Source organism: Coturnix japonica, chromosome 1 (assembly GCF_054131305.1).
Source record: "Coturnix japonica strain WE chromosome 1, WE-NBRP24, whole genome shotgun sequence".
Classification (NCBI taxonomy): Eukaryota; Metazoa; Chordata; class Aves; order Galliformes; family Phasianidae; genus Coturnix; species Coturnix japonica.
The window spans coordinates 14280727-14306915 of NC_140663.1; the positions used below are offsets into that span (position 1 = coordinate 14280727).

Below are 26189 nucleotides of genomic sequence, written 5' to 3' on the forward strand. Positions count from 1 at the left end.
GGTGTGTGTGGCAGTAATACGGAGGTCAGGTCCTAGTAGGGACCCATCAATGAATTCAGCTCTTCATCAGAATGGATGAAAAAGAAGTGGCTGCCATTGTTTGTTTATGGCTCATATTAGCTTCTATTGTCCTCAGCTAGCTGGGATGCTGGCCGTGGACAACAGAGCTGTTGTTTCCTTCATAAGGCAAGCTTTGAGTGTGAGCATTGGATGCAAAGAGGAGATGCAGAAACTGAAACACAAAACCATCAGCTTGGAAGTGAAGCAGCACATTAAAATTGTTGGGGGGCAACAGACTAAAACGGGGGGGGGGGGCACTGTGGACACCTGTGTAAACAAATTTCATCTTCCCAACCCAGGGAATATTCAACCTTAAAGAACAAGACAAAGCATATTCTGTTATTTATGAAATAATTTGAAATATTTATACATTGTTTTAAGGGAGTCATTTTTTCCTTTTCTTGGAGAGAAAACAGCTGACAAATCATACCTGTAATAGTGAAGAAGGTTAATACATGGGAGGCTATCACACAGTTCCTCTTCTGCAAATGGAACAAAAATTTTGCTACGAACAATCAATTTTCTAGGGAGTGGAAAAACACTGGGATGCATTCACAAACAGAAGAAAAAGGATAAAATGTGTAGTGACTGCACTGTATGCTACAAAATCCATATACAGGAAAAGAATACATTATCAATTTCCTTGTTTTGTGGTAGTTTCATTGATTACATTGAGCATATTTTCTCTGCCCGTGTTTCTTTCCTAATTGTGTACGGCATTATATTCTGGGACTGAATACTTACGTTGGTGAGTTAAGTATGTTTAGCATTCTTCTGTCGTGCTTTTGGATTTCTTTTCTAATTAAGCCCATGTCCTTTAGAAAATAAAATACTAGAAAATTTCAGTGTGGAAGGGACCCCAGGAGGTCTGCAATGCAATCTGCTGCTGAAAGCAAGGCTAGATACAGAGCTAGAGCAATGTTTTTTCTTTTGCTTGGTGGGGGGGGAGAGGAGCAAATCTATGCAGCACCTCAAACTTCCTCTACATCTTTGCCCTGAACATTACACCTGGTCAATCAAAACAGACAGTAAAGGAATCACCATCATTTCATATTCTCTGCGGTGTTAAAATTTAACACTCTTATTTTTGTCTAAATCTTTAACAGAGATGAGAATAAACACAAAGTAGTTTGTAAGAGTTTTTTATTTGTAAGGGTTTTCGATTCTATGTTTAAATTGAACTGTCACACCATAGATCAGAAAGTAGCTGCTGGTTGTACTCATCTCAAATACCTGTGATCCTTTCCCAGTAGGGAAGAAACTTGCCACTGCCAGAATGGCGAGAAGGGAGAGAGGGAGGCTGGGAGTGCCTCTCCCCAGTGTGCTATGAGGAGGGAAATGGATGGAACTGGAGCTATGCTGGTAGGCGAGCTTATGGCCTTGGCCTTAGCTCAAGAGATGAGTGTGGCTGTTTGGTACAGGCGAAACGTGAGTGCAGTATTTGCCAAATGTAAAGGGCGAAATTTAGGCCGTATCTACTGGAGATGCAGCTAAAATATAAACAAACTTTGGAGTGGGATTTTGGAAACCCTAGCTCTGCTGATGATCTGCTGGCTGCCCTTGGGCAAAGTAGTTCCTGCTGTCCTTAGTTTTATCAGAGGGATCTAAAAATATGGATGTGAAAATGCTTTACATTTCAGGAGCCGTGTATGAAGACTAGGTGGCATTGTTGTCACAGTTATTTTTGTGACATTGCTAAGGGGTATTGAAGCTGTTATTCTAAAAGAACTGTTGTGGTTCTTTTACATTAATGTAACACATCTGATAAAGGGATGGAGAATACAGGTATTATCCACTGATAACAGCTGCTGCAGTTCTCCACCTGGGCCCTTTTCACAGCTGACCCAAGCTATCAGAGCCTTCAGCTCTGTTCAGTATAGCAGCTTATGGCTGTGGCGCTTGGGATTGCCAGTTTACCCTTGTCAGTCACGAGAGATGATCGTTATAACAGCTCAGTGTTAGACTTCAGTCAATGTTAAAAAAAAGGTAAATTAGTTTAAGAACTCCTAAACACTGCTAGAAAGCAAATACGTGCACGTCATGCAGAGTAAAGCCTTATGGTTGTCTTTTGTGTGGTACATGTCATGGGGATGTGAATATTCACTGACTTCTAACAGTATATCCCACTGAATTATGAAAACTTGAGGTGCTGAAAGTGAGTGTTTAAACTACATTAAACTCTACCATACACTAATATGGAAAATGTTACAATGATAGCAGGGGAAAGATGGAGGTTATAATTGCTTGGAGGCCAACTTCATCCTAGATCCAAATCTAACAACTCAAGTTATCTGAAGTGCTTTGAAAAGGATGGCAACTGTGTTTATTTAGAAGTATTAAAAGCCACAGTTATGTGATGTTATTTTTAAGTACTTAATTTTAAGCTGTGGTTTTGGTCGCTAGTGCTACTGTTAAAACATTGCTGCCTTAACAGCTAATTTTTGATGAACTGCTACATAATTAACTCTGCAATTTAGGATCAATAGAAGTGGGTGTGTGGAGAGAAAAGGGCATTTTTGCTCATTAAAAAAAAAAAAAAAAAGTAAAATTTGGCAGTGATGATTGTTCTGTTTGTACATATGGACATATCGGATACATTTCATGAAAAAATGGAGCTAACCAGGTCTACTCAGATAAGTGGTTGTAATTTGAAGCAACTGAATTAAGTGTACAAAGGAGATCAAGGTATTTTTTATCCCCTCAGCCTTGATAGTTGGTGAATCATTTCAGTGAAACCAGAAAGTATCTGTCAGATTCCCCAACCAGGTACCAGTACAATATTCCTTTCAAGGGATCGTTTGAAGCACAGTCATTGGGATTTGATCACTGTGCATCATAGCTTGGTATAGAACTACAGACTGGGAGATTGGGCCCGTAGGGGGTAGCATTTATTTATTGTTGCTGCAGTAAAACTTATACCCTGTGAAAGCAGGAACCCACATTGTAGGACCTTTAAAAATAAATTCAGATTTTCATTTGAAATTGCTTTTATTTATTTATGAAATTTCAACCCAGATAGTAATGGCTCCTCTATTGAAATAAATTAGTTTAGACTAATAACTCTTTCTTGTTGTACTGTATACATAGCATACCTAGCAGCCCTAGAAAAAGCCAGATATTCTTCATGTTTGGATGTGAAAAGATTGATTAGGGAAGAAAATTTTAACACTTTTGTTCATGCACTGGACTAACCTGTCTTACTAAGTAAATATTAGATCTGACATTGACATGTGGTGCACTCACCAACCATGTTTTATCTGTGGCTGTCTGCCTCACTGTCCTGGTGGAGAGGTTATAGAAATGCTTAGGGATTAAACATTAAATGAATATATTATAGTGTGTTAAAGAGGAAATGCAAATGTGCATTTTCTTCAGACCTAACATAGCAATCTGGGCAACAGGTGTTATAAACTGAAAGTTACATACTGCTTTCCAATGAAATTCAGAAGATAGGTGTGTGATTTTTGAGGACCTGTACACAAAATATGTGAAAACTTCAAGGTCTGCACCTGGCAGGTGTGTAAGAAGTGTCACAGTGCTAAACCATGTAGGAAGTATGATAAATCTGGGAAGAGACTGAGTTAAGCCATTTTGGACTTAGCTCCAAACTGAATTTCTGGTAGTTTCATGTGTGCTCCAACCTATTAAGAATTGTATCTCAATTAGAAGCTGTAAAATGGGAGTGATAACACTGCTTTCATTTTAGAAGCATTACATGATGGGTCTAACTCAGTTCATGCGAGTTCTTGTTTGTTTGAACATAATAAGGGATTCCCAACCTTGGTCAGGGACACTGCTGCTGTATACTCACACAGGGGCAAGTGCAGTAAATACAGCCTACCTACCTCTTACTTGGAGACTGTAAATTCTTTTGCGCTTACAATGCACAAAGAAAGTAAATTTATTCCTCAGTTATATTTTATTTTATTTCCGAAGACATGAAAATAGCCATAGATCAGATACAAGCAATAGATTGTTTCTGAACCAAAAGATAGAATAGCAAGTATTTCTTTCTATAGAAGCTACAGAAAAATCACTTAAGAGGATCTCAGGTTTGTTTTGGATACTGAGGTGCTGCATGTATGTAATTAATCATTCTATAATATCCAGCTATTATATATGTGTGTATGTATGTATGTGTGTGTGTGTGTGTGTGTGTGTGTGTGTATAGATAGATATATATATATGCATATAGCTATAGCACTTGTATTTGCAAATATACATTAATTTCCTTTTTTCTCTCTCTCTCCAACTAGGAATTGCTGATATTTTTACAGAATTTGCCCACAGTACACTGGGGAAATGAAGAAATCAGCGTACTCCTAGCAGAGGCCTACAGACTGAAGTTTGCATTTGCGGATGCCCCCAATCATTACAAGAAGTGAATATAAAGATCCAGAAATTACTAAGACCAACCAATGTGTTCTGCAGTGTTATGGCATCTGTTGTGATGATTGCGATTTCAGCTCATTGTTCTTTCATTTGAATTGAGATGACCATTAAAATTCTGTTGGAATTTGGAAAATGAGAACAGAATACCAAAGAAATGGATGAAAAATGATATTGAGTTATGAATGAATTTAACTTAAAAGAGACTTTTTTTTTTTTTTGTTCAGCATGAAAAATTAATTCAGAAGTCAGTCATATAATTGTCTTCTTTTTTCCCCCTCCTACAATTTGGTGAAGTGGAGTTGAATCTATGTTGAACAATTCTTATACATATTTGAGTCTTAAAATTTCTCACAGAATGATTTTGTGACTGCTTCATTGTTATGTCATGACTTCATCAGGCAGTTGGAATTACTCATTTTGGGTGAGAAAAACAAAGCTCTTCACAGTCACAAAGACCATTTCAGGCAGCAAGACCTGTGTTTTGAGGTCTATTTAAAACCAGTAGGATGCTGGTATTCTCATACCATCTTTCATGGTTCCATGAAGCAAGGTTAGAGTGCAGTGATATAAGAAAATAAAAGGGTGCAATGGAAATTGATGGCATTTTCTAAACATTATTCAGTATTGTTGGGTGTTGTAGAAGGTTTTCAGCCATACAAAGAAGTGACTTTATACTTAAGACTCATCAGTAACACTAACATAAATTCCTCTTTATATATTCTGGAGTGTTTTTAAAGTATGTGGTATTATTACAATAATTAAAGCCTTTCTTTCAAGGCCTTTCAGTTTTTCATTATTAGAGCTCACTTTTAAGAATCTTACTAAGAAGCTTGGTTTACATAGCAAGATATATTTTTATCTCAGTTGTTGCCTTATTCTCCATTTCTAGTGTATTAGAAAAGGAAAATTAATATGTCTGTCCAGAACTCATTTGTTAAATAATTTAGTATCTTTTTTGTTATTATTCAGAAGAAGCGAGAAGATGATAGTTCCCAATAACTGTACACACAGCTCACTTTTACAGCACGAGCAGAATAAAAATCCTCTGTGACTGTGCAGAATGAGAGCAGTGTTTCTTGAAACAATTGTGGGATTTGGAATAATTGCTTTGAACTTGCACAGTTTATATCCACTATTCATTCTCAAGAAATCTTTTCAGATAAGAATTCTCTATCAGATGTAACTAAACTCATGTTAATTTGTGCCCTTCATAAGCACATGGGTTATTAAGGGTGAGACTTGCAATAGCAAGATACTAGAAGCTCTGAATATTCATCAGTTGAGTTCTAGAGTTGCACAGTGGCACACAAGAAGTGTAGTGCACTTTTAAGTTTGGAAAATAAAGTACTTTCAGGAGGTATTCTCGTATTGGAAGTTTATTTTAAAATTCCTAAAAATACATAGATATGTATTTTGATTAAAGCTTTGTAGACATGTTGGATACATTACTTATTTTAGGGACTTTAGTTGCTGATATCAACCGTATAATAAGTAATAAGGAGTTTCAGGGTAAAAAGAATGAAATACATGTCATAATAAGATCTGTATTTTTAAAATTATATGAACTCTTTGGTAGAAGAGAAAGCAACAAATTAGTTTCAAAGCAGGAGGGTTTGCTGACAAGGATGCACTTCTGTCCTGCTGACATCAGTTGGGGCTTTCAGTTGTGATGGCCACAAATTGACACCTCCTGGATTGCTGCGCCTTGCCTGGGGTCTGTGGTGGGGCTCTGTTTCTGAAACGTGTGTAGATTGTTTTTGTAAGTTCACGGTGAAGCACTCTAACGTATTGAGACTTGTCTTTATGTTTACAAAGAACGTCATATTGTGCCTAACAGAATAGCTACTAATAACAGAGTACAAGAAATTTATGACTGTTTGCTTTAGTCTTAGTATTCATATTAATTTGTTAACAGAAAAGCATATTATTGTAACTAGAGAGAAGACACACAGCATTAAATGTACAATGTTGTAAGGGATTTCTATAAGAATGATTATTTTTTAATTGAGATGTTATTTAGGTAGTTACACGTAAAATGGAAAGTTGACCCAAAGTTGTCTGCAGTGTCAGATGCTTCAGCGTAGCGCACACAAGGTTGGGTGCAAAAAATTCCTTGATGGGTCCATGCAAGTTGTCTGCCATGTCTTCCAAATACAGCAGCTGTCTCTGACTTCCCTTGGAAGAAAGCATTACCATCAGAGGTCACCTTTACTAACGTGTCTGTATCAGAAGTTGAATATTGTACTTGTGCACGTTGCTTCTAAGGATAGCAAGATGTTTCCTAGTATTGATGCTTATTTCTATAGACACAGAAAATCAGAGTCATTGCCTTTGTTTGCAGATGGGAATCATTTGCAGTAAGCAGACGGCCAGCCTTTATGTAACACGTCAAATGTTCCCATACTTTTTTAAATCTCCATAAAATATTTCACGAGGAACAGAACCAACCAACAACTTTACATTGGACAGTTGTACATCTCAGGAAAGATGTCATTCCAAGCATAAAGCTACACATAAAGGAATTAACTTCATCATTGCAACATCCCATGGACTTTTCCTTTATTTTTTTTGTTCCAAAATTTGAGGTTCTGAATATTGTAGAATTCCTTTGTAATATGTATTTTCTTACGCAGGAGGCATCCAGACACATCACTGGTGAAACCAGGCAGTAATTTCCTTCAGCTGATGTGAAATACTGAAATTGCAGCGTCTGAAATGTGTTAAAAGAATTTCTGTAATAAAACTTAAAGCAGGAATGTACAATATCGGCAGATTGATGACTACAGTATTTGAAATATGTAAATAGTCTACAAATTACTCAAGTATGTAAATACATGGGATAGGATAGAATTGTAAGTTGGAAATCTTATGTAACGCTGTAATATGTTATAAGAAATTAATTGCTTTTTTTTTTTTTGCTCAGTTCCTTATGGAAAAGTCCATTAATTTGGTTTTTTTACTTCAGAACTGTATAATAAAAGTATCTGAAGTTCCATTGTATGCTTCTGACAAATATTAACACTGAGGCACTGGTTACATCTGTAAAACTGATGAAAGATGAGGAAATAAATGCATATTTATGAAGTGCTGTATAGAGTGGAAAGCTTTTTTTATTGTTTTCATCAAGCGTGTTGCGTAATACATCAAAGTGTGGCTTTGGTGTGTTTGCTTATTTTTTATGGTCTCAAAACTCTTTATCACAACAGCAAATGCAATTGGAAAAGCTCTTTTCCTGGGTATGTTTCTACAACTCTCTGCCCTTGTGTCTTACAGATTGTGCAAGTTAATGAGGCAGACAACTTCCAGAGGTTTGTCTCTGCATGCACCATATACAATGCAAGGCACCAAGCGTTTCCTGCAGAAAGGGAATGAAGATGAATTTGAGCGAGCAGTGGAATTAAATGGGGGGAAGCAAGGGAGGGAAAAGCGAACAGAGGTGGCAAAGAAATCTGTACACCTCGGGTCAGTGAGGAAGGAGAGGAAGCTTCAGCTCAGTGTTGGGTAGCAGTACGAGGTGGCAAAATGAGCAGTAAATTTGGAAGTGTAATGATTTGATTAGATTAGCAAGCAAGGAAAGATGCCCTGCTCAACTGGGGAGCTCAAGTCCCTTTCACTAAGGAGGGCAGTCTGAGACTTCCCAAAGAAGATGGGTCGGGTGAGAAAATATACAAACTACTGATACAGAAGGCGAAGTTACTGGCTTATCTGTTTAAAAATGCACACAGTACACAGCATCTGAGGAAGTAAAAAGGAGGCAATGGGATGCAGTGGGTAACCTCTCTGTTATGTGCTTGAGTACTGATGAGTTGTAATTGTGCTGTTCTCTCACGTTGGATGAAAGCTGGTTCTGTCCATTTGCTGTAATCATTTGAAGATCCTACAGAAAATCAACACAGAAGATTCTTCAAGGAATTCCTAAAGCAGAAGAGATCATGACGGATGGAGTAAAGGTCCTGAGGTCTCACAAGGAGCGTGCTAGGACACAGCTGAATACTATTTGTTCACGTTCTTGAACAAAAGCAGCTCTTAATATCTGTCTTACATATGGACAGGCATCCCTGAAGTGAATTGCAACAGCAAGGGCTATCCAGAAATCTGGTCTCTGTTTCAACTCCCTCCCTCCTTGCAAACAGAATAGAGGTGAGGGGAGGGAAGTGCTTTGTAGTGCTTTAAAATCTTTGGAGATGGGAAAAGCAGAGAGGAGGTAGAAAAGCTCTGCAGTCCAGCATTTGTGTGTGGTGATGCCAGGCCACGGGGAGAAACTCCTGCTCCAGTGCTTCTGCTCTCTGCATGATTGAGAGTGAATTTCCTGAGCAACACAATTACAGATGGTTACTGATTTTGTAAGTTAAAACTAAAACCTTGCATCCCATCTGATTTTTCAAGCTCAGCATAGCTGAGGCAGCACTGGAGTAACTAATTCAATTGCTATGGCACTATGTCAAAGAACCTTTTAACCTTCAAAGTCTTTTGCATGTACCCCACAAATGAGTCACGGCAAGGGGCCAGAACTAATAAGAGTCATAGAAATTTGATGCTATGGGGAGTGCCTCAGAGTGCTCCGAAACTTCAATTCCTTCAGCCAAAGGAGTTTCCTGCAGTCTTCTAGATGAGAACTGATGTGCACTATCAGTAAACACAGTGGCTTGAACTGGACTTCTGGGTTTCTGCTTGTGGACAAACTTCCTCAACAGAGAAAATTAAAGTCTCTAATTGTTACCATTATGTATGGAGATCTTTGCATGCTTACAGTCCAGAAACAAGCTTAGGAGTCAGAGTTACTATGCAGAAAGTCCTTAGTTCCTAGTGCAGAATTGCCCAGAAGCATATGCCAGAAAGTGCCAAAATGTTTACTGGAAGTCTGCCTTTGTTATCAGCCAGGTATAATTCCGTATGCCCTTTAATTTCTGCTTTGTAGAAAGGATGGAGACAAACAATGTACTTCTTGAAGTATCTGAACAACTTCATCATTAGGTTGAGGATCCTGACTGTTAGAGCATTTTGACATTCGGGTTATTCATTTTCATCTTCCTGCAGAAGGAACAGAGATTTCCAGTGAACAGTGCCTGCTACAGTCCATTTGATTAATTCTCCTCTCTCTTTTAACAGCATCAAAAATACAGCATACGTAGCTGTCATGACAGCTCACACTAAGTAACAAGATGCCCAGACTTATCAATCGTTAGCCGGATATCTCACTCATAAAATGTCCTTTTGGCAACTAAGGCAGCTTGACAACTTTTCATCATTTTTGGTCTAAAAAATAAAGTCAATAACACCGTCTCTAAGCAGTCCTTGTAGAAGCACTTTTAGACTTCAGTTAATAATAGGATATGTAGCCTGGGAAAAACATGTAATCCCATACCTGCATGATCAATGTGCAAAAGTATCCTTAGACAACTGTGAGGATTGGTTGCAGTTGTACAAAAAAATGTGACCACACGGAAATAAGTAATTCAGCTTTTGTATGCAGGATTTAAACAAGTTGGCTTATCAGTAAAGAAAAGGTTTTCATGTTCTGTTTTTATTTCCCAGATATTTTGTCATTGTTGTACCTGTGGAAAATTTTCTTTGAGTTTGAAAATGAGTGCATTTGTGTCCCTTTCTGTCATCAAGGCAGGGGGCAGCAGACATCCTTGTGTTCAGACAAAGCAGTCATTACGTTCTGAGCATGGAGGCTGCTCTAGAAACCTTATATGAATGTTGCAAGGGAGAGGGCCAGCCAATAGGTGAAGGTGTGCAGTCATTCTCTGTGGTGTAATAGCAGGAGCAATTCGCATCATGCTGACTATAATTCTTTCATTGTCCAGGAAAGAGTAGGAAGAACAAAGTCCATCTTTCCCCATCAAGGACATCTGTTTGTGAAAACTCCTATTCTTTATGGAAAAATAAAGTAAAAGTAAGACAGAACATGCTGGCAGATTAATTCTACATTAAAACAATAGCCAGCAAAGGATACACAAATCCAGTAAGCACTGCGCAAAGAAAACAGTGAGTACAAAAGGATGGCCCATCCTTGGGATGTCTGAGGATGAGAGCACTGGTTGAGTAACCACTTTGTCGTGTCATATATATGCAAGTTGCTATTTTTTCCAGTTTCTGTGTCAGAAATGCAGACCTCTACATCTGAGTTTATTGCACTCTGGTTTTGCAGTCATTGGGGAGAAACGGGTCCTTCCCATTGTCTTTCTCTGTGCGCCCCAGCAGAGTTCTGAACTGTGCCCAGTGAATGTGGTACCTTCAAGGTTTCTCTGCCTGCCCACTGGCACTATAGGAGTCTGGGGGTGAGCCCATATTTAGATATCAGTGTTGCCATTTTGATATTTCAAAGCCAGTTTAATCCATTTCAATTAATTTGAAACATTTCTGTACAAACCTTGGAAAGAAGCAGACATAAATTCTGTCAAATGCCTTTTAAAAATGCATACTTGAAGTTCAAATTTTATAACAAGCATGAACGAAATAAGCTATAATCTGAAGGACACATATTGGCTTGTTTGGTGCAGGCACTGTACTGTAACGCCAACCTTACTTAGCTATGCTTTAGCTGCAGCTAGATAGCGGCTCAGCCCATTAGCTTGCTGTTTATATTTGCTATCTTTCCTGCTGTGAATAAACTATAGCCCTGTAGCACAGCCAGAGAAAAAGCTTAGTATCCTTGAATGCAAATTGAAATGAGTGAAAAAATAAATGTTGACAAATTACTTCATTTTCAAATGGGATCTTCGCGCTGGGATTTTCTTCCTACCACTTGTTATGTAAATAAATATTATAGGCTGCCAAGAAAAATTTATAGGGCACAATTTCCCATTGTCTGTCCAAAAGTAATAGTAAAGGGAGGGTTTGCCAAAGTAACATCCAAAGTGTATTAAATCTGTTTAAGTCAGCAAGGAAGAGAAAGAACCTTCTACACAGGTGGGGCTGTGCATTTCTGGAAGTCTTGGAAGACACTGCCAAATGGTTTTGGGAACTTTCAGCTGGGAGTCAGGACCTAAGAAATGCTCAAGGGACAACCTGCTTAGCCGACCAGATTCTCAAACCACAAGTTAGCATGAAATTGCGTTCATATTATTCACCCATACCCTTTTGGGTATTACCCATTACCCGTTACCCTTGTCCTGTCACTATCAGACCATGTAAGAAGTTGCTCTCCTCCGATGTGTAAGCTTCCCTCAAGTACTGGAAGGCCGCAATGAGGTCTCCCCAGAGCATTCTCTTCATGCTAAACAAGCCCAGTTTTCTCAACCTTTCCTCATAGGAGAGGTGCTCCAGCCCTCTGATCATCTTAGTGGCCCTCCTCTGGACCTGCTCCAAGAGCTCCACATCCTTCCTGTGCTGGGGGGACCCAGGCCTGGATGCAGTGCTGCAGATGGGGCCTCATGCTGACAGAGCAGAATGGGACAATCACCTCCCACTCCCTGCTGGCCACCTCTCTTGTGATGCAGCCCAGGATACTGCTGGCCTTTTGGACTGCATCCTGTCATTAGGTAGACACAATGCAGAAAGTTTCTCTAAGACAGCAGTTTGAAATTATCAAGAAGATCTAAAGGCAACTGCATCAATTTTTATTGACTGGGAATATTCTGACAATGCAGTCTAAATAATTGTTTTCAGTTCACTAAACTTCTCTAAGCTTTTCACATAGATCCTTTCTGACAGACAAGCCAGCACCAGTTTTCAACCAAACTCTCGAGATTCCAGAAATTGTTGGAGAAAAAGGAACAGGTCCTGTAATTGCTGATGTTTTATGGAACTCATCTAAGACATCTAGGTGGACTGCATTAATACAGAATGCATTGATACAGCTACAATAAATATAAGTTTGATTTCAGACAGCTTTGTTTTGGGATCTGGAGGCCCATTTAGTATAAGAATACATGTGATAGGCAATCTGTTGATAAATACTGCCAGCTATGTTTTAAGCTCACTGCAAAAAGGCCCCTTGGAAACATTTATACATACTTCTGGAATTTTTATGAAATCCCATTTTGGACCTTAAGGGTTAGAACTATAAAAGCGTCTTCCCAGACTTTCGTATTATGTAGTAGCTTTTTATTGTACTCAGTAAATATATTTGAGTGTTTAGTAATAGCTCAAACTTCAATCTCCACTTTTATAGAGTCTTCTTTATAAGCTTTTTACTTCTTTTTCCCCACACTAACAGGAGCTGCTGAATGAGGAAGTGATACTGCATCAGCGCAATGAAAAGCAAGTGATTTTAACTTCAAAAATAATTGGTAGGTTTCTTTCTCGCTTGGCCTGAGTGAAAGGACATGTAATTCCAGGATCTGAAATCAGGTCCAGTAATGAGATTCTTTCTTATTAAAGGAAGAAAACAAATTGAGATAAAATAAAAAATACTGATAGATCTGAGGCAGCCCACAGCATAAGTTCTGCCAGTTTCTGAATGGAGGCTAAGTGTTGCTTGTGTTTAAAGTGCAAATTAATTTCCTCTCTAGAGAAATGAAGTAGCTTAAAGCTAAGAAAATCTCTTCCGTGAGCAAGGACTGCTAAAGAAACTGCCAGTTAAGACTACTGATGGAATAAATGCAGCAGAGGAAGTAGATTGCAATTTATGGTGACTAGGCAAAATAGATCAATGGAAACAAAATACATCTGGAATTTCCCAACCTACTGTAGAAGATGAAGAGAAATAACCTGAAAGGAAGAGAGAGAGAAAAGACACCAGTGAATTGGACTGGATAATTATTCAGAGGAAAGAAATCCAATATATCTCCAAACCAAATAAAGGTACTGGCATAATGTGTGTCACTTTGGATAGAAATATAAAAATAAAATAAAATGAAGGAAGGCAAAGGATAATTTGAGACAGAAAAGTTGTCACCCAAAAATTTGCTGCTAGCTACACTCAGCTGATCTCTTCAGGTTGCTTCCAGGGACCATGAAGACACAAAAAGAAAGAACTGACAGCCTCTAACCCACATCCTGCTTGGGTCACTCTGGGAAAGCAGTGTGCCAGGAGCTGAGACAGACCGGCCTGCTGCATGGAAATGGAGAAAAGGAATATCTCCCTATCCCATGCCACCCCACTTAAATGGGAAAATATGACTGGCACTGCTATTCTGTCATTTGGACTAGAATTATGGCCAGGGGCTTTTCTTGTCTATGAGAGACCCCGTCTTGGTCGATTGGAGTCTCCTCTGTTATAGCTCTGTGATGCCTGCATCTTAAGGTTTCACTGACATGCTCCGATGCTTCAGGAAAAAACACAGACTCCTGAAAAATGCAGTAATTTATACAGTTAGACACAGATACTGATGGGCACTGTTTTGATTCAGTGTTCTGCACTGAATTCATGCAGGGATTATGGTGTTGAAGTCAAAGTGTATAAAAAACAAAAGATTTCTCAGCGGTACCAGAGAAACCGTAGTGGTTTGCTGAAATTGTATATGTGCATCTTGTTCTGCACATCTTCAAAGAACCCTATGCAAAATGACTGTTATTTGAAATATTTCTTTCTTTACCCTGCTCTGTTTGGCAGGAATTTACTTCTTTTCAGAAAGGTAGCTGTACAAAATCTTATCAGACCATCTATGGAAACAGCAAAAGCTCCTGGGGAATGTACTCATTTGTTTCTTTTGACTCAGGCTCACTGCATAAGCAGAAAAGCCAGGTGGGGGAAGCCAGCACCGCTATTTATATTGCTGTACATTTTGCTAACCTAAGCGTCTACCTTTCTTCCAAATTAAAAAAATATATATCAGTAGCTTCTGTGTGATTGAAAGAGAGATTTGGCAGAGCTGCTGTGTGGAAAAAGAAAAAGCTGGTGTAAAAATAGGTCTCCAGATTTGTAGAGAGGTGTCTCAGATCTCAGAATGCGGTGGCTGCAGAAACACTTCGGAGCCCGTACACGGGAGGGCGCATCTATCCTACAATTGCGCAGAGCCAGAAGCTGCGCTGCCAGCAATCGGCTCCTGAGCAGTAAGGCTTTATTCATGAGTACGCCAAAGAAGATTTCAGCAATGAAGACTCTAGCTATAACATAAGGATGGTAAAAATAAACATAGTCCAAAGCCTTATGCCACACAGGAAGAGTCATGTTATAAGCCAGCCTTCAGAAATGACTTGCTTTCGTTCAGCATCAGGGTCAGTCAGAAGAAATTTGCTTAACCTGTGATGATGCCATTTTCAGAAGCAGGGAAACCTGGCATGCTTTTTCTCAACCTTTTTGGAGGTTGGACAGACCTTGCAAGACACAGCTGCAGGGGAGCAAAGCCGGCAAAATGTGGCCTTTAGTGTACTGCATGTTATGCTTTGGCATATGGGCTGAAACTCTGTGCGGGAAAACACAGTACTGAAAACATCCACCATATGGTAAAATCAGTGAAATAATAGCAGCAGTAAGACATAATTCTGCATAGTAGTACTGCGTCTCATTTAAGATGTATATTATTGGATGTCCCAGCCAGAATTATGGTCTTCTGTGTGAGGTATTTGACAATCACTTTGCCTTCAGCAAACAAAGCTGGGAAAACAACAAAGACTGGGATTTGAAAATCCCAGCCTTCAGCAACAAACAGCACAAAGCAGAGTCTCATAGCACTTTGTAAATGCCTCTGATCATGGGGTTTATCACTTTCCCACCTGTATGTTCCTAATCTAGCTACTTAGCTTCTGCAAGCTCATTCAGAGAGTGACTATCTGAATCCTTCAGCTGTTCTCCTTGAATAACACCACAGGGCCAGATTTCGTGTCTGAAACTTGGATCAATACTGAAAGGGAAGGAGATAAAAAGAGTACGTGTGTTGGGAAGAATCCCATCTAAAATGTCTGTGCTTTCTTGGCTACTGTGCCATACTGGCCAGTGGTGTGACAAAGGAGAAAAGCTGGATCATGCCTCTACCTTGTTCTTATACAAGACCCCCAGTAGGAAGGCCCTGCCCAAGGCCATGCAGAGACATGAGTGGCCCCTAGAAGCTCCACTGCAGCAAATACAGCAACTTGTCCAGTTCAAACTCATTTGTTCAGATGTTTCCTCTTGGCCTCTAAAATCAGGGGTGCTGTGGAGCTGTGTTACCCCATGTCAGCATGCCATGGCCCAGTCTTTGGGCATCACTCTCAGCAGCTACAGTGGTGCTTCTCCTACACCAGAGCAATCAGTTAAACCAGCAGAGAAGACAAGCAAAACCACCTGAAACATGCTGACAAATGAAGAAAGGCAAACAAATAGCAGTAAGGCTCCAGATACGTTAAAATCTGCAAACTAATTGTTTCCATAATGGGATAATACTTCTGAAGACGGCTGTTTGGAAATGCAATGGCCTGGAAAATGGAGGTCAATAAAACAACAAAAGGACGACCAGGCTAACTGAAAGAGGAAAGCATTTGATGGAAGTTATTTAATCACCAAACTAATTCCTTATCTGTTAAGTAGGGAATGCTGGTTGGGAATGCATTGGAGCGTGGTAAGTGTTGAAGTCCTAACAACGTGTAAGTCAGTTGTGCTTTGGTGTAGCAACACAGAGCTTCTGCAGTAGTGCTCCTCTAATACTGTTTTTCTCTAAAAAATAATAAAATGTCCAGGGCCAAAAACAATATCTGATAAGAAGAATATTTTTGTTCTGGCTAGGATCACTCTCCACATGTGGTGCACTATCTTTTTATTTTACTGTGTACTCGATAACAGCTACTATAGTCTGGAAGCTGGTGGCAGACTCTTTGGCCTGTCATTGCTTCACCTGCCAGGAGACTGCCAGGCTGCACTGATATGTGGGATCCCTAACCCTGGCAAGGGTGATGCTGGGCTCCTGAGTTCCTTGCCTGAATGAGCCTTTGAATGCCTGCACATTGCTGCTGAGCTCCTCTGCTGCCCCACGAAATGACCCTGTTAAGGCAAAGTTTGAAGCACTCAGATGAAAGACTGTCCTTTAGAAAATTTCCTCCTGTCAAAACGTGTCACTATGTCCTATAGCTCTGCTGCACTTTAACCTGGCCTAGAAACTGTTTAAGTAGTAGCAGGGTCTGCAATGTCTCAAAACCATTATATGGCATCATGTCATGTAATTCAGATCGGTTCTTCCAGAAAATGAGGACACATCACTACAACGTGGTCAAATCTGACCTGCATTATGAAAAGTCTCGGGGAAATAATATGGCATCCAATGCAAAGAAAAGGCAGTAGGACAATAAAGAAGCAGAAAGCTATGCTGCTCACAGACAGGCACAGTCTGTAGGCAGACAAGCTAATGTTACCTGGGATTCTGAGCCACAGCCCTTCTTAGTGTTAGCTCTTCTGTGCTTTAAAATGTTTTCCACTGATATTTTTTCAAAAGATTCACTTTGAATTTTGTATATAGCACTTAATCTTTCAGAAATATACAGTTCAAATTGAACTAGGAAGAACAGCTGCAGCTGTCCCTCCCAGATAAGGAATGGGAGTATTCAGCTTTTTGTTTGTGGCAGAGAAAGCCTGGAGACTGGCCAGTGTTAATCTATAGCAACACTGAAAGGTAGGCTCTGACGGTACCAACGAGTATCACATATTTGGAGAAAGTGGGTTAAGTAAAATGACCTGCACAGATTAAGCAAAGGAATGTTGAGAGAGGAGAAAACATAACCATCAGATATGTAGCTAATCAGCCTCATGAGATATGAGGAGTCCAATGAGTCAAGAGCAGAGTCAATAAATAATAAGAAGCCATGCTTCAGGGTTAAGAATGTTGCTGATTTAATATGAAGTGATTTAACAGTATGTCTTTTCTGTTAATAGACACTTTAATAGCACAGTCTGGAAAATCTGATCATATTATTTTCATGTTCTCTGCCAAATGATGCAAAGACTATATGCATGGAGAAATGCACTGGAATATGTAATACAAGCATAAGATCTATACCAAAAGATATACTGAATATCAAAATTCAAGATATAATCAAACTGTAATATATATATATTTTCTATCATTAATATATTTTCTCAGCTTTGATGTAGTGGATCTCCCTCAAATGCAGGATGAATCTCAAAAGTAATGACTGTCAGAGCTGATGCTGTTCAGTAATGATTTGCTAGTATTATCTATCGGATAGAATCTCATTAAGTCTGTGAGTCTTCTTTCAACCAGGTTGACAACCCGGGGGAGAGGAAACACAGAACATCTTAGTTTATAAAAAATTCTGTGTTACCCAGAAGGGGAAGATGTGTATCTACAGGGTTGCAAAACAGCCTGTGTTGCCTGCTGGGAGGCATCAGGATGTGCTTCCATGGCAGCCCAAGGCAATCTAGGACTAGGTTACAGCAACCTGTGCTTTCCCCGGGGTCCAAGGCTGCACATTTCCATCCCCTCTCTTGCATTAGCCCTGGTATCTCTGGGTTTCACACAGATCTTGTTCAGGGAACTGACCTGGCTGAAAGCTAATTATTGTACTTAATGGTAAACTTTTAGTTTTTTCAGCTCCCTGAACCATTTCACTATGCAATCAAATGAGTGCCTGCTCTAAAGTCACAAAGGAGAAGGACATAAAAAGCTGGAAATGGGCAGGACAGTGAGATCATAGCAACCCTGTTGTAAATTAGCTTAAACCACATGCTGAGGCTCAGGCTCTGAGTGGGAGAGGCCACTGAATCCTGATCTCCTGTGAGTTGTTAGCTAACCTACCCTCTCTTTTTTTGAGTGCTTTCAGGCCTTTTCCTTGCTTTTTCCTCTGCTGCTTTGTTCACACAGCTTGAAGAAAAGTGTTATTTGCTGTAAGCAGGCTGCCTTTATCTGCTTGCTGTTTGCCACTGATCAGAAGGGAAGAAATTCTGGTGTGCCCACTCTGTTGGACCCATGGAAAGGAGACAGATGCTATAAGGGCAATGCAGATTACAGCCCAACAGGAGGGCTCAGAGGGAACAAAGACAGTAGTTGTTCCTGGCATTTAGTCTTCAAACTCTGGTGTATGGAAAGTAACACACTCATCTTGGTGGGAATGAAAATCATCACCTATGCAGAGGCTGTTTACAAGCCCTGGGAAGGCACCTGAAGGACTCCCATCACTCCTCAACAAGCTCTTCCTGGAGGTTCTTTACAGCCTTGTCCTTGTTCTCTCTGGTCCTACCATCATCTCATTTGCTGTGCTTTCCTCTGTTTACCATTTATTGGCACCTTGCTTTTTAAACTTGGACAATGTTTACATACTTTCTTGTTTTGCTTATATTGAAATGTTTTTGTCTCTCAATTTTCAAATCCTGCTCTAATCAAATCTTTCTCAAGTCCTGTCTTGTCTGTTTATTTAAGCCTCCAGAAATCAGCCTCCTCTCTTTGGTTTGCATATCCCATATTATAAATCTTGTTTAAAAATTTACATGGTAATTCTTACTCCTCACTGCCAAAGCCAGTGGATAAATCCACGGACTCTATTATATGACAGCACATTCATTATGTATAATTACAAAGCATAAGAGATGTTATTCAATGTTGTTAGCTCGGCTACACTGGAATTCCAGCACACATCTGTACACAATTTATAGTTGCTTATAACATATGCTAGCACACAGCGTGTGAACAGCCTGAATTTAAGCTCAGATCCTGTGTGGGGCTCTTCATGAATCTACTCACAGCTGCTGCCTGTAGTTCTTGCTCTTGAGAAACAGGAGCAGTGGGGTTCTGCTCAAGGAAAAGTAAAGACGAGTTGTGAATGCAGAGACTCTAAGAAAAGGACAGAAAATCAGATAACTTCAAAGTAGTTTTATTTTTCTTCAAATACAAATATGAAGAGATGAACGGTAGGCAGTTTTGCAGAGTTATTTCTGAATATTCCATTTTTTAATATATATTTTTTTAGAGAGATCAATGATTGTCTGATAAAAAAGCAAATAAACTCTCAAAGCAGAGCAGAAGATGGTAATTATATGGTAAGTGAGAACTGCAGTGCCTATGTTGGACTGACGTGGAGCCTCTTAGAATATGTTCAGGGGTCTTACATTAACATTAAGCAGCTGTTGAGATCTTGTTTTTAATAATACACAATGTTATTATACTGAAGAGTACTGTCACTGACATCTCCAAACTCATAGTGGAAGAAGAACAGACTACTTTCATTGTATTATTCACTATTTTATATGTCAGCACTGCCACTTTGTAGGTTTCAGGCTCTGGAAACAGACCGCATTTGCTTCTGTGTCTTATGCTCTGAAGTAAAGACATTCAGACAACAGAGCTATTTAAAAAGTAGCCCTCCAGCTCTTCTAAGTTTCTTGAATTAGGGCACATTACTTCTCCTAAATAGACTGTAAATAATTTTTATTCAGTAGGTAATAATGCAGGTATTTCTGTAATTTGTGAAAACCAAATGCTGTAATTTCCCACTGAGGCTGATTGATTGAAAGTCTTTCCGCTCTTATTATTTCAGACAGCTTAGCTACAGATTTGCTGTCCTCCATGCCTTGAATTAGCTGCATAATTTATATCTGTGCAGAGTTTGAGAGGTGCTTCCTAGAAAGGGAGACCTTTCAGTGTCTACCTTCACAGCTCAAGAAATGTAACTGCCACCCTGCTATAATTCTGTGGTATTTTGAAAAACTTTGTTCAGAACTTCAACAAAAACCTCCAGCAAAAAAGTTAGAAATGTGCCACTGAAATATTGCTCTGTTTAAGTCCAGCAATATAAAAGCATGTGGCTTTCAGAGCAAAATATTCCCAGTTATCTGCAAATGTTCTGCACAATTGTCTTCAAAGTCAAGTTTGTAGAAGAGAAAAGTGATATCTAAGGATCCTGAAATTAATGGTAATCTCAGAGACTGCGGTTGACTGGAGATGTGGTGGAAGCCTCATCCTTGGAGCCACTGAAAGTCAGGCTGGGTGGGGCTCTGAGCACCCTGATCTGGCTTAGGTGTCCCTGTTCATTGCAGGGGAGTTGGACTAGATGGCCTTCAATGGTCCCTTCTAATTCAAATGATTCTATGATTCTGGGTTGCTGACTCTGCCAGGCAGGGAGGTTGAAACTTGATGATCATTATGGTCCTTTTCAACACAGACCATTCCATGATTCTATGATTCTATGATCTAAGCTGATGGTCAGTAATAAACAGGATGTATCAGTGTTGGCTGTGACATCCTACTGAACAGGATTAACAAGCTGGATGTATATGTAGAGCTTGATATTTACATGTGAAAATGTTTATTCCTGCCTTTATGTAACATCCTTGGGGAAGCACTTATGATGAGCGAACACTTTGTTAAGACTAAGCCTCGCATGGCATTTTCTGGTAACAGTGGCCAGCTGAGAGCCTTAATGTGCTTTACCATTGATTGTAACAGGTAATGATTTTGTGTAAAGTAGGTAGAAGTATTTCCTCTTGAGTTAAGAAACAATAAGTCAAGAAGAGTTCTAAATTGCAGTAACACGTGAAGGTAGGTTGACAAAGAAAACATGACTCCCTAAATCTCCATCTCTTTCCTAGAGTACAAATGGAGGACATGATGGTGAATGAGTGCCCTCAACAGAAGGCCTGCTAGTGCCTGGCATCTTCTCAGCTGGACCATGCTGACAGAGCAGCCACGTGTGAGGCATGCTTCGTTTCCCTTCATTTCTATCCAACTCTTCCTACAGACAGTGGAGTTGCTTTGCTTGAATTTGGTAGAGATTTGCTGTTGGCTTTTCCCATCCAAATTTCAGAATAACTTGCAAAACTTTTGGGTTCCATCATTTTGGGGCAGTGACCTTCAGGAAAGGAGAGTAGATTTCTCCTCCTCCAATGTGAACTTCCACAATTATTCCCACGAGTGAAGTGTAGAGATCCAAGAGAAAGAAGGGTCCTTCAGTGGACCAGGAAAAGTGCATACAGGCTGTGAGAAAGTGGGAATGATGAAGGAATGAAGGAGGCCAGTGCCACTCTGAATCAAGATTACACAGAGCTGAGGTGATCTAAGTGTTCTAAGTAGGACCTGGCACTCAGGCAGCTTGGCTCAGGGACTCTGGCTCCCCAGGGACAGAACATAGCTTTACTGAAAAGGACTTGGGGTACTGGTGAATGGCAACTGGACATGAGCCAGCAATGTGCCCTCACAGCCCAGAAGGCCAACTGTACCCTGGGCTGCATCAAAAGCAGCATGGCCAGTAGCGTGAGGGAGGGGATCCTACTCCTCTGCTCTGTGCTGTGAGACCTCACCTGGACTACTGCATCCAGGTGGGGAGTCCTCAGGGCAGGAGAGACACAGACCTGTTGGAGTGTGTCCAGGGGAGGGGCACAAAAATGATCCAAGGGATGGAACACCTCTACTAAGAAGACAGGCTGAGAGCTGGGGCTGTTCAGCCTAGAGACGATCAGACTCAGGGGGAGATCTGAGAATGGCCTGTCAATATCTAAAGGAAGGATATAAGAAAGGACAGACTCTTTAGCAGGGTCTGCTCTGACAGGACAAGGGGAAACAGCTTCAAAATAAATGAGGAGAGATTTAGATTAGATATAAGGAATATATTTTTCACAATAAAGCTGGTAAGGCACTGGAACACATTGCCCAGAGAGGCAGTGGATGCCCCGTCCTCAGAGACATTTGGATGGGGCTCTGAGCACCCTGATCTAACTGTGGGTGTCCCTGTACATTGAAGGGGAATTGGACTAGATGACCTTTAATGGCCCCTTCCAATTCAAACGATTCTATCATTCTCTGATTTAAATGTTTTTATGATCCTGTTTGTCATGCACCAGGAGGAACTTAGCCCGTTGATCTCAGGGCTGTGAAATAAATTCAGTTTTATAGCTGATGTGTCTGAGAAAGAGCTATTTGTGACTTCATGTTGGTAGCTATAGAAATCCCTGTAATAGTGAGCTCTTTTGTTAATGCACCAACTGGAATTATCTATTTTTATTCCCTCCACTTTAGGAAGCATTTCTGCTGGTCAGCATTGGCAGTCATCAGTGAGCACCCCAGAATTCATATGTTAAACAAAGTGCCACTCATGGAAGGACAAAACAGTAACTTCCAGCTTCACAAAACCTCTGCCTGCTTTTTCCAGCTGTGCTGAAAACCTTTTTCCCATTTGAGCTAGCACTTAAACTGATGTTCATCACCAGTTGATGAGGATTCATTTGGAGGTAACACATCTTTCTAAAAGATTTGCTAGGTTAATTTTCAGAAGTACTGTGCTTTTCTGGTTTCTGCTGATGATAATGTAGGCTGCATTTGTTCTTACACTGAGAGAATCTAAATGTCCTGAATAAAAGCACCTGTGTTGAATGGCAGAATTACAGAAATTATCCAAATTCTGTCAAAATCAATGGCAGCTTTTCCACAGACCTCCAAGAGAGTTTGACTGCATGTGTTTGTGACTATATTTTATCTTCACTCCGTGGTTTCTCGAAGCACACATGTTTATTCATAGCCAAAAGTGGTTACAGGTCACGATGTCTTTACATAAAACTTGACCCTGCATTCGAAAGGAATTAGTTTCTCCTTGGGTAGTACTTATGGTGAATTACCGACTTTCTTCCTTCAGACTGAAGTTGCTTATCTTAAAAAAAAAAAGAAAAGAAAAAGAAAAGGGGGTTCTTTTTTATCTAATCTCAGGACTCACTCGTATCTCTTTCTTGAACAGTTGCAGTAAATCTTAGCAGGATTATCAGAGTTTTACAGGCTTTTGGAAGCTTTGGATTTGCCTTCACGCTGTTAGGCAGTGCAAGCATGAGAGGATGAATCTGCATCACAGCTAAACACCTGCCACTTCAAATCCTGCAGTGGCAATGAGGGTGTCCCAATAGGATCATCCAATTTCTGCAGCTTACAAGGCACGATTTTTCCTGCAACCACAAAAAAACCACACACCTAATTCATGTTTTGTCATAGGCTCTCTACATTGTGCTGTGATGCAGATATAATATGAGAAGGCTGGAGGGTACAACAGAATAAAAATGAGTTTGCTGTGAAATTAATACTGTGATAGGAGTGATAAAGATAACCCATTGTCCGGGGAAGGGGATTATGTATCATTCCATTTGAGTAAAAATGCTTTTTGTAGACAATTCTTAGGGATCTGGAAAAGGCAAGTATGTATTAATACAATACTACTGGTGAGGAGCAGGAAAAACAATAGTTTAATAGAAGAATGCTGTCAGAGAGATGCAAACTGCATTAGTACTCCAAGAAATCTGCGCTTCTGCTTTTCTGGATGAGAGTGCTGTGCAGAGGGCTGATGGGAATCTGTAGTGACAATGCTGAAGAAGAGTGAAATGTCATCCTCACCTCTGCATTACTTTCCAGATCTCTAGGTAGGTGACAAAGAAACATAGATGCAACAATTCAGTGACAATTCAGGTTGTTACTTGTTTTGATGAATTTCTTCTCTTTAAATTAAAAGCTGTTATACATTTTAATTAAGAGGAATGAAGAAGTCATTTGTGAAAAGGTTCAATTACCTAAAACAAAAAACAAAAAAACAACACAGCAAGGCTCCAATTTCACGCAAAACTTCACAGGATAAAAAAGGCCAAGTATGTCTTTTAATTATAAAGCGATTTGATTTATAATTACACATGGATATGTTTTATTAAAAACATTCTTAAAAGAATAGCTTGTGCCAGGTCTTACTAATACGCTAATATTTAATACCAGCAGCCAGGCGAAAGAGGCCTGTTTTCAGAAGCAACTCTAATTATTGCCAGGTAGTAGATAACTGAGATTCTTGAAATTAAAAGCCAAAGAATTTGAGCACAATCAGTACTAAGTTGAATGACTACTGATGGCAGCATCATATCCTATTGAAAACAATTTGAAATTTCCTGCACTGTGTGCTCAATATAACACCCTCTAGACCCCCATGTATTCCAATGCAAACTTACCCAAAAGATGGATCCCAGCCCCCCAGAAGTGATAAGCTGCTGGATTAGTGAATTAAAAACATCTCATAACAAAGCTGGCAGAAGGCAAGGAGCAGGCAGAAGTGACTGGCATCAGAGAGAGATGAAAGCAGGAAAATAAGATAAAGGACTAAAAAAAGAGGGAGCTTGTCTCCCTCTTGGCATGCAGTGTGCAATACTGCACCTTCAGATATTGATTGGAATAGGGATATGGAACACAAGTGCTTTTTCCTTTCACCCACCTGCTTTACTGTTGGTTTCTTGAGTTAAAAAGCCTGAAGTAACTGTTGCAAGCTGTGTCTACCATTTTTTTCTACAGTTTCCTAAATTGTTTCTATTTCTAATTTCTGTATGCAAATACCACACCATGTCAGAGTTGTGTAGCAACTATTTCTCATGACTAAAGATCCTGATTTTCCTGCATATGAACAAAAGTTCCACCAATATACTGCTGATATCTCAATTTGTGTAGAAGTGGCATCTTGCAGCAGTTTTTTTTCCCAAAAAAACATGGACTGTCTCACTGGTCCAGTTTTAAGTATGTTCCCAGCAGATTCATGCACAGCTGAGGTCTGCACTAAACCACACTGTGAAGGAAGAAGTAGATGAACATCCCAAGGACTTCTACTGCTCCTGCTGTAGAATAGTAAGCTGACATCTAATCGCTACCTGAGACTGGATGATGAAGGTGGGTGATCCCAACAACGTAATTCCAGTTTCTTCATGCCCTTTCTCATTTTGGGACATAACAGTTGCTGGTCACACATTTCCATGTAGAGAAGGAATTTCCTATCAGTATTGTTGCCATGGCTTCTGCTCTGTGTCCTGGGCATGAAGAGGGGAGTGTTTACTTGCCTTTGTTAAGTTGGAAGTGACCTCTGAGGAATTTCCACTATAGTTCACTCTATGGGAGTTTAAATAATTGGCAGCAGATGAAGAGGCTGCTATGAGCAATGCTTTCTGCAGCTCCGATGTGTCTCAGACCAGTATAACAGAAGAACAACGACTTTGAGAACTGGTGGTGAGATACCTTCCTGTGCTAGTGCTTGGCACGATTGGTTTAGATTTTGGGTTCTAGCAGAACAGCAATATTAAGGCACTTCATTTTGGGTTTTGTTGCTGTGTCAGGGGCATGGTGAGGGCCAGCACAAAGAAGATCACTACTTATCAGTTACCAGATCTATACTTACTTTCCTCAGAATTACACAGACATTGAAAATACTTCTACAAAGATATTTCAGAAATATGACATATGATACAGACTCACTTTCTTGGTCTCACTGGAGTTACATTAGAACTCTTAAATAGTCCATTGATTCTGGAATTGCTTTAATGGGCTATCAGTGTTGCATGGTTCTGAGTGTGTGTATTGATCTTAGCAGCTGGTTTTGCACCAACTTTAGATGTTACACAGCAGGGGCTTTTTCAAAGTCATTTTATAGGATATTTAAAAATACATGTTCAGGAGAATGCCCTTTCACTTGCTAAGCATAACATTTTAGGCATCCTTTGACAACAGGAGACTGAGACACTGAGTTGTATTAAAATGTCCTCTTCCCATTCTCTAATCAGATGTTTTCCTCTGACATTCCTTTAGGATATGTTAGTTTACTGTTAATACTTAGAGATGTATTCACTTGAAAAATGAATTTATTATATGTAATTCTCTTTGTTTGGGAGAGTGGAGTCATCAGAAATAGTAAAATTGGATCTTTTTGTCGCTTCCCTTTCTTTGACAAGACCTTCTCTTTTACTCCAATTAAATGCAGTGTTTCTCAGCATTTGTTTTAATGGCTGATGCTCTTATTGTTTGCGTATGTAGCTACCAGTCAGTTAAATGCAGGGAGGACAAAAGCCAAACTAATTCCTTAATGTGTGCACTCTGGAAAGTCACAATAAATGATCTCAACTTTGTACAACCGATGCTTGAGCGTGCCCCGATTGG

General features: G+C 39.8%; 1 protein-coding gene across 5 annotated transcripts in view; it reads left to right on the forward strand.

The window, feature by feature from the left end:
- The window catches only part of TBC1D22A (TBC1 domain family member 22A), a 141069-nt gene extending 133525 nt beyond the window's left edge, over positions 1-7544 (forward strand). For all 5 annotated transcript variants that reach the window (XR_014934099.1, XM_085514517.1, XM_015851943.3 and 2 more), the window contains one exon: positions 4317-7544. Coding sequence is in view for 4 of the 5 variants with exons in the window: in XM_085514517.1 (XP_085370643.1) it covers positions 4317-4445 (129 nt within the window). In the remaining variant the exon portion in view is untranslated. The remainder of the gene's footprint in view (positions 1-4316) is intronic.
- The last annotated feature ends 18645 nt before the right edge of the window (positions 7545-26189 follow it).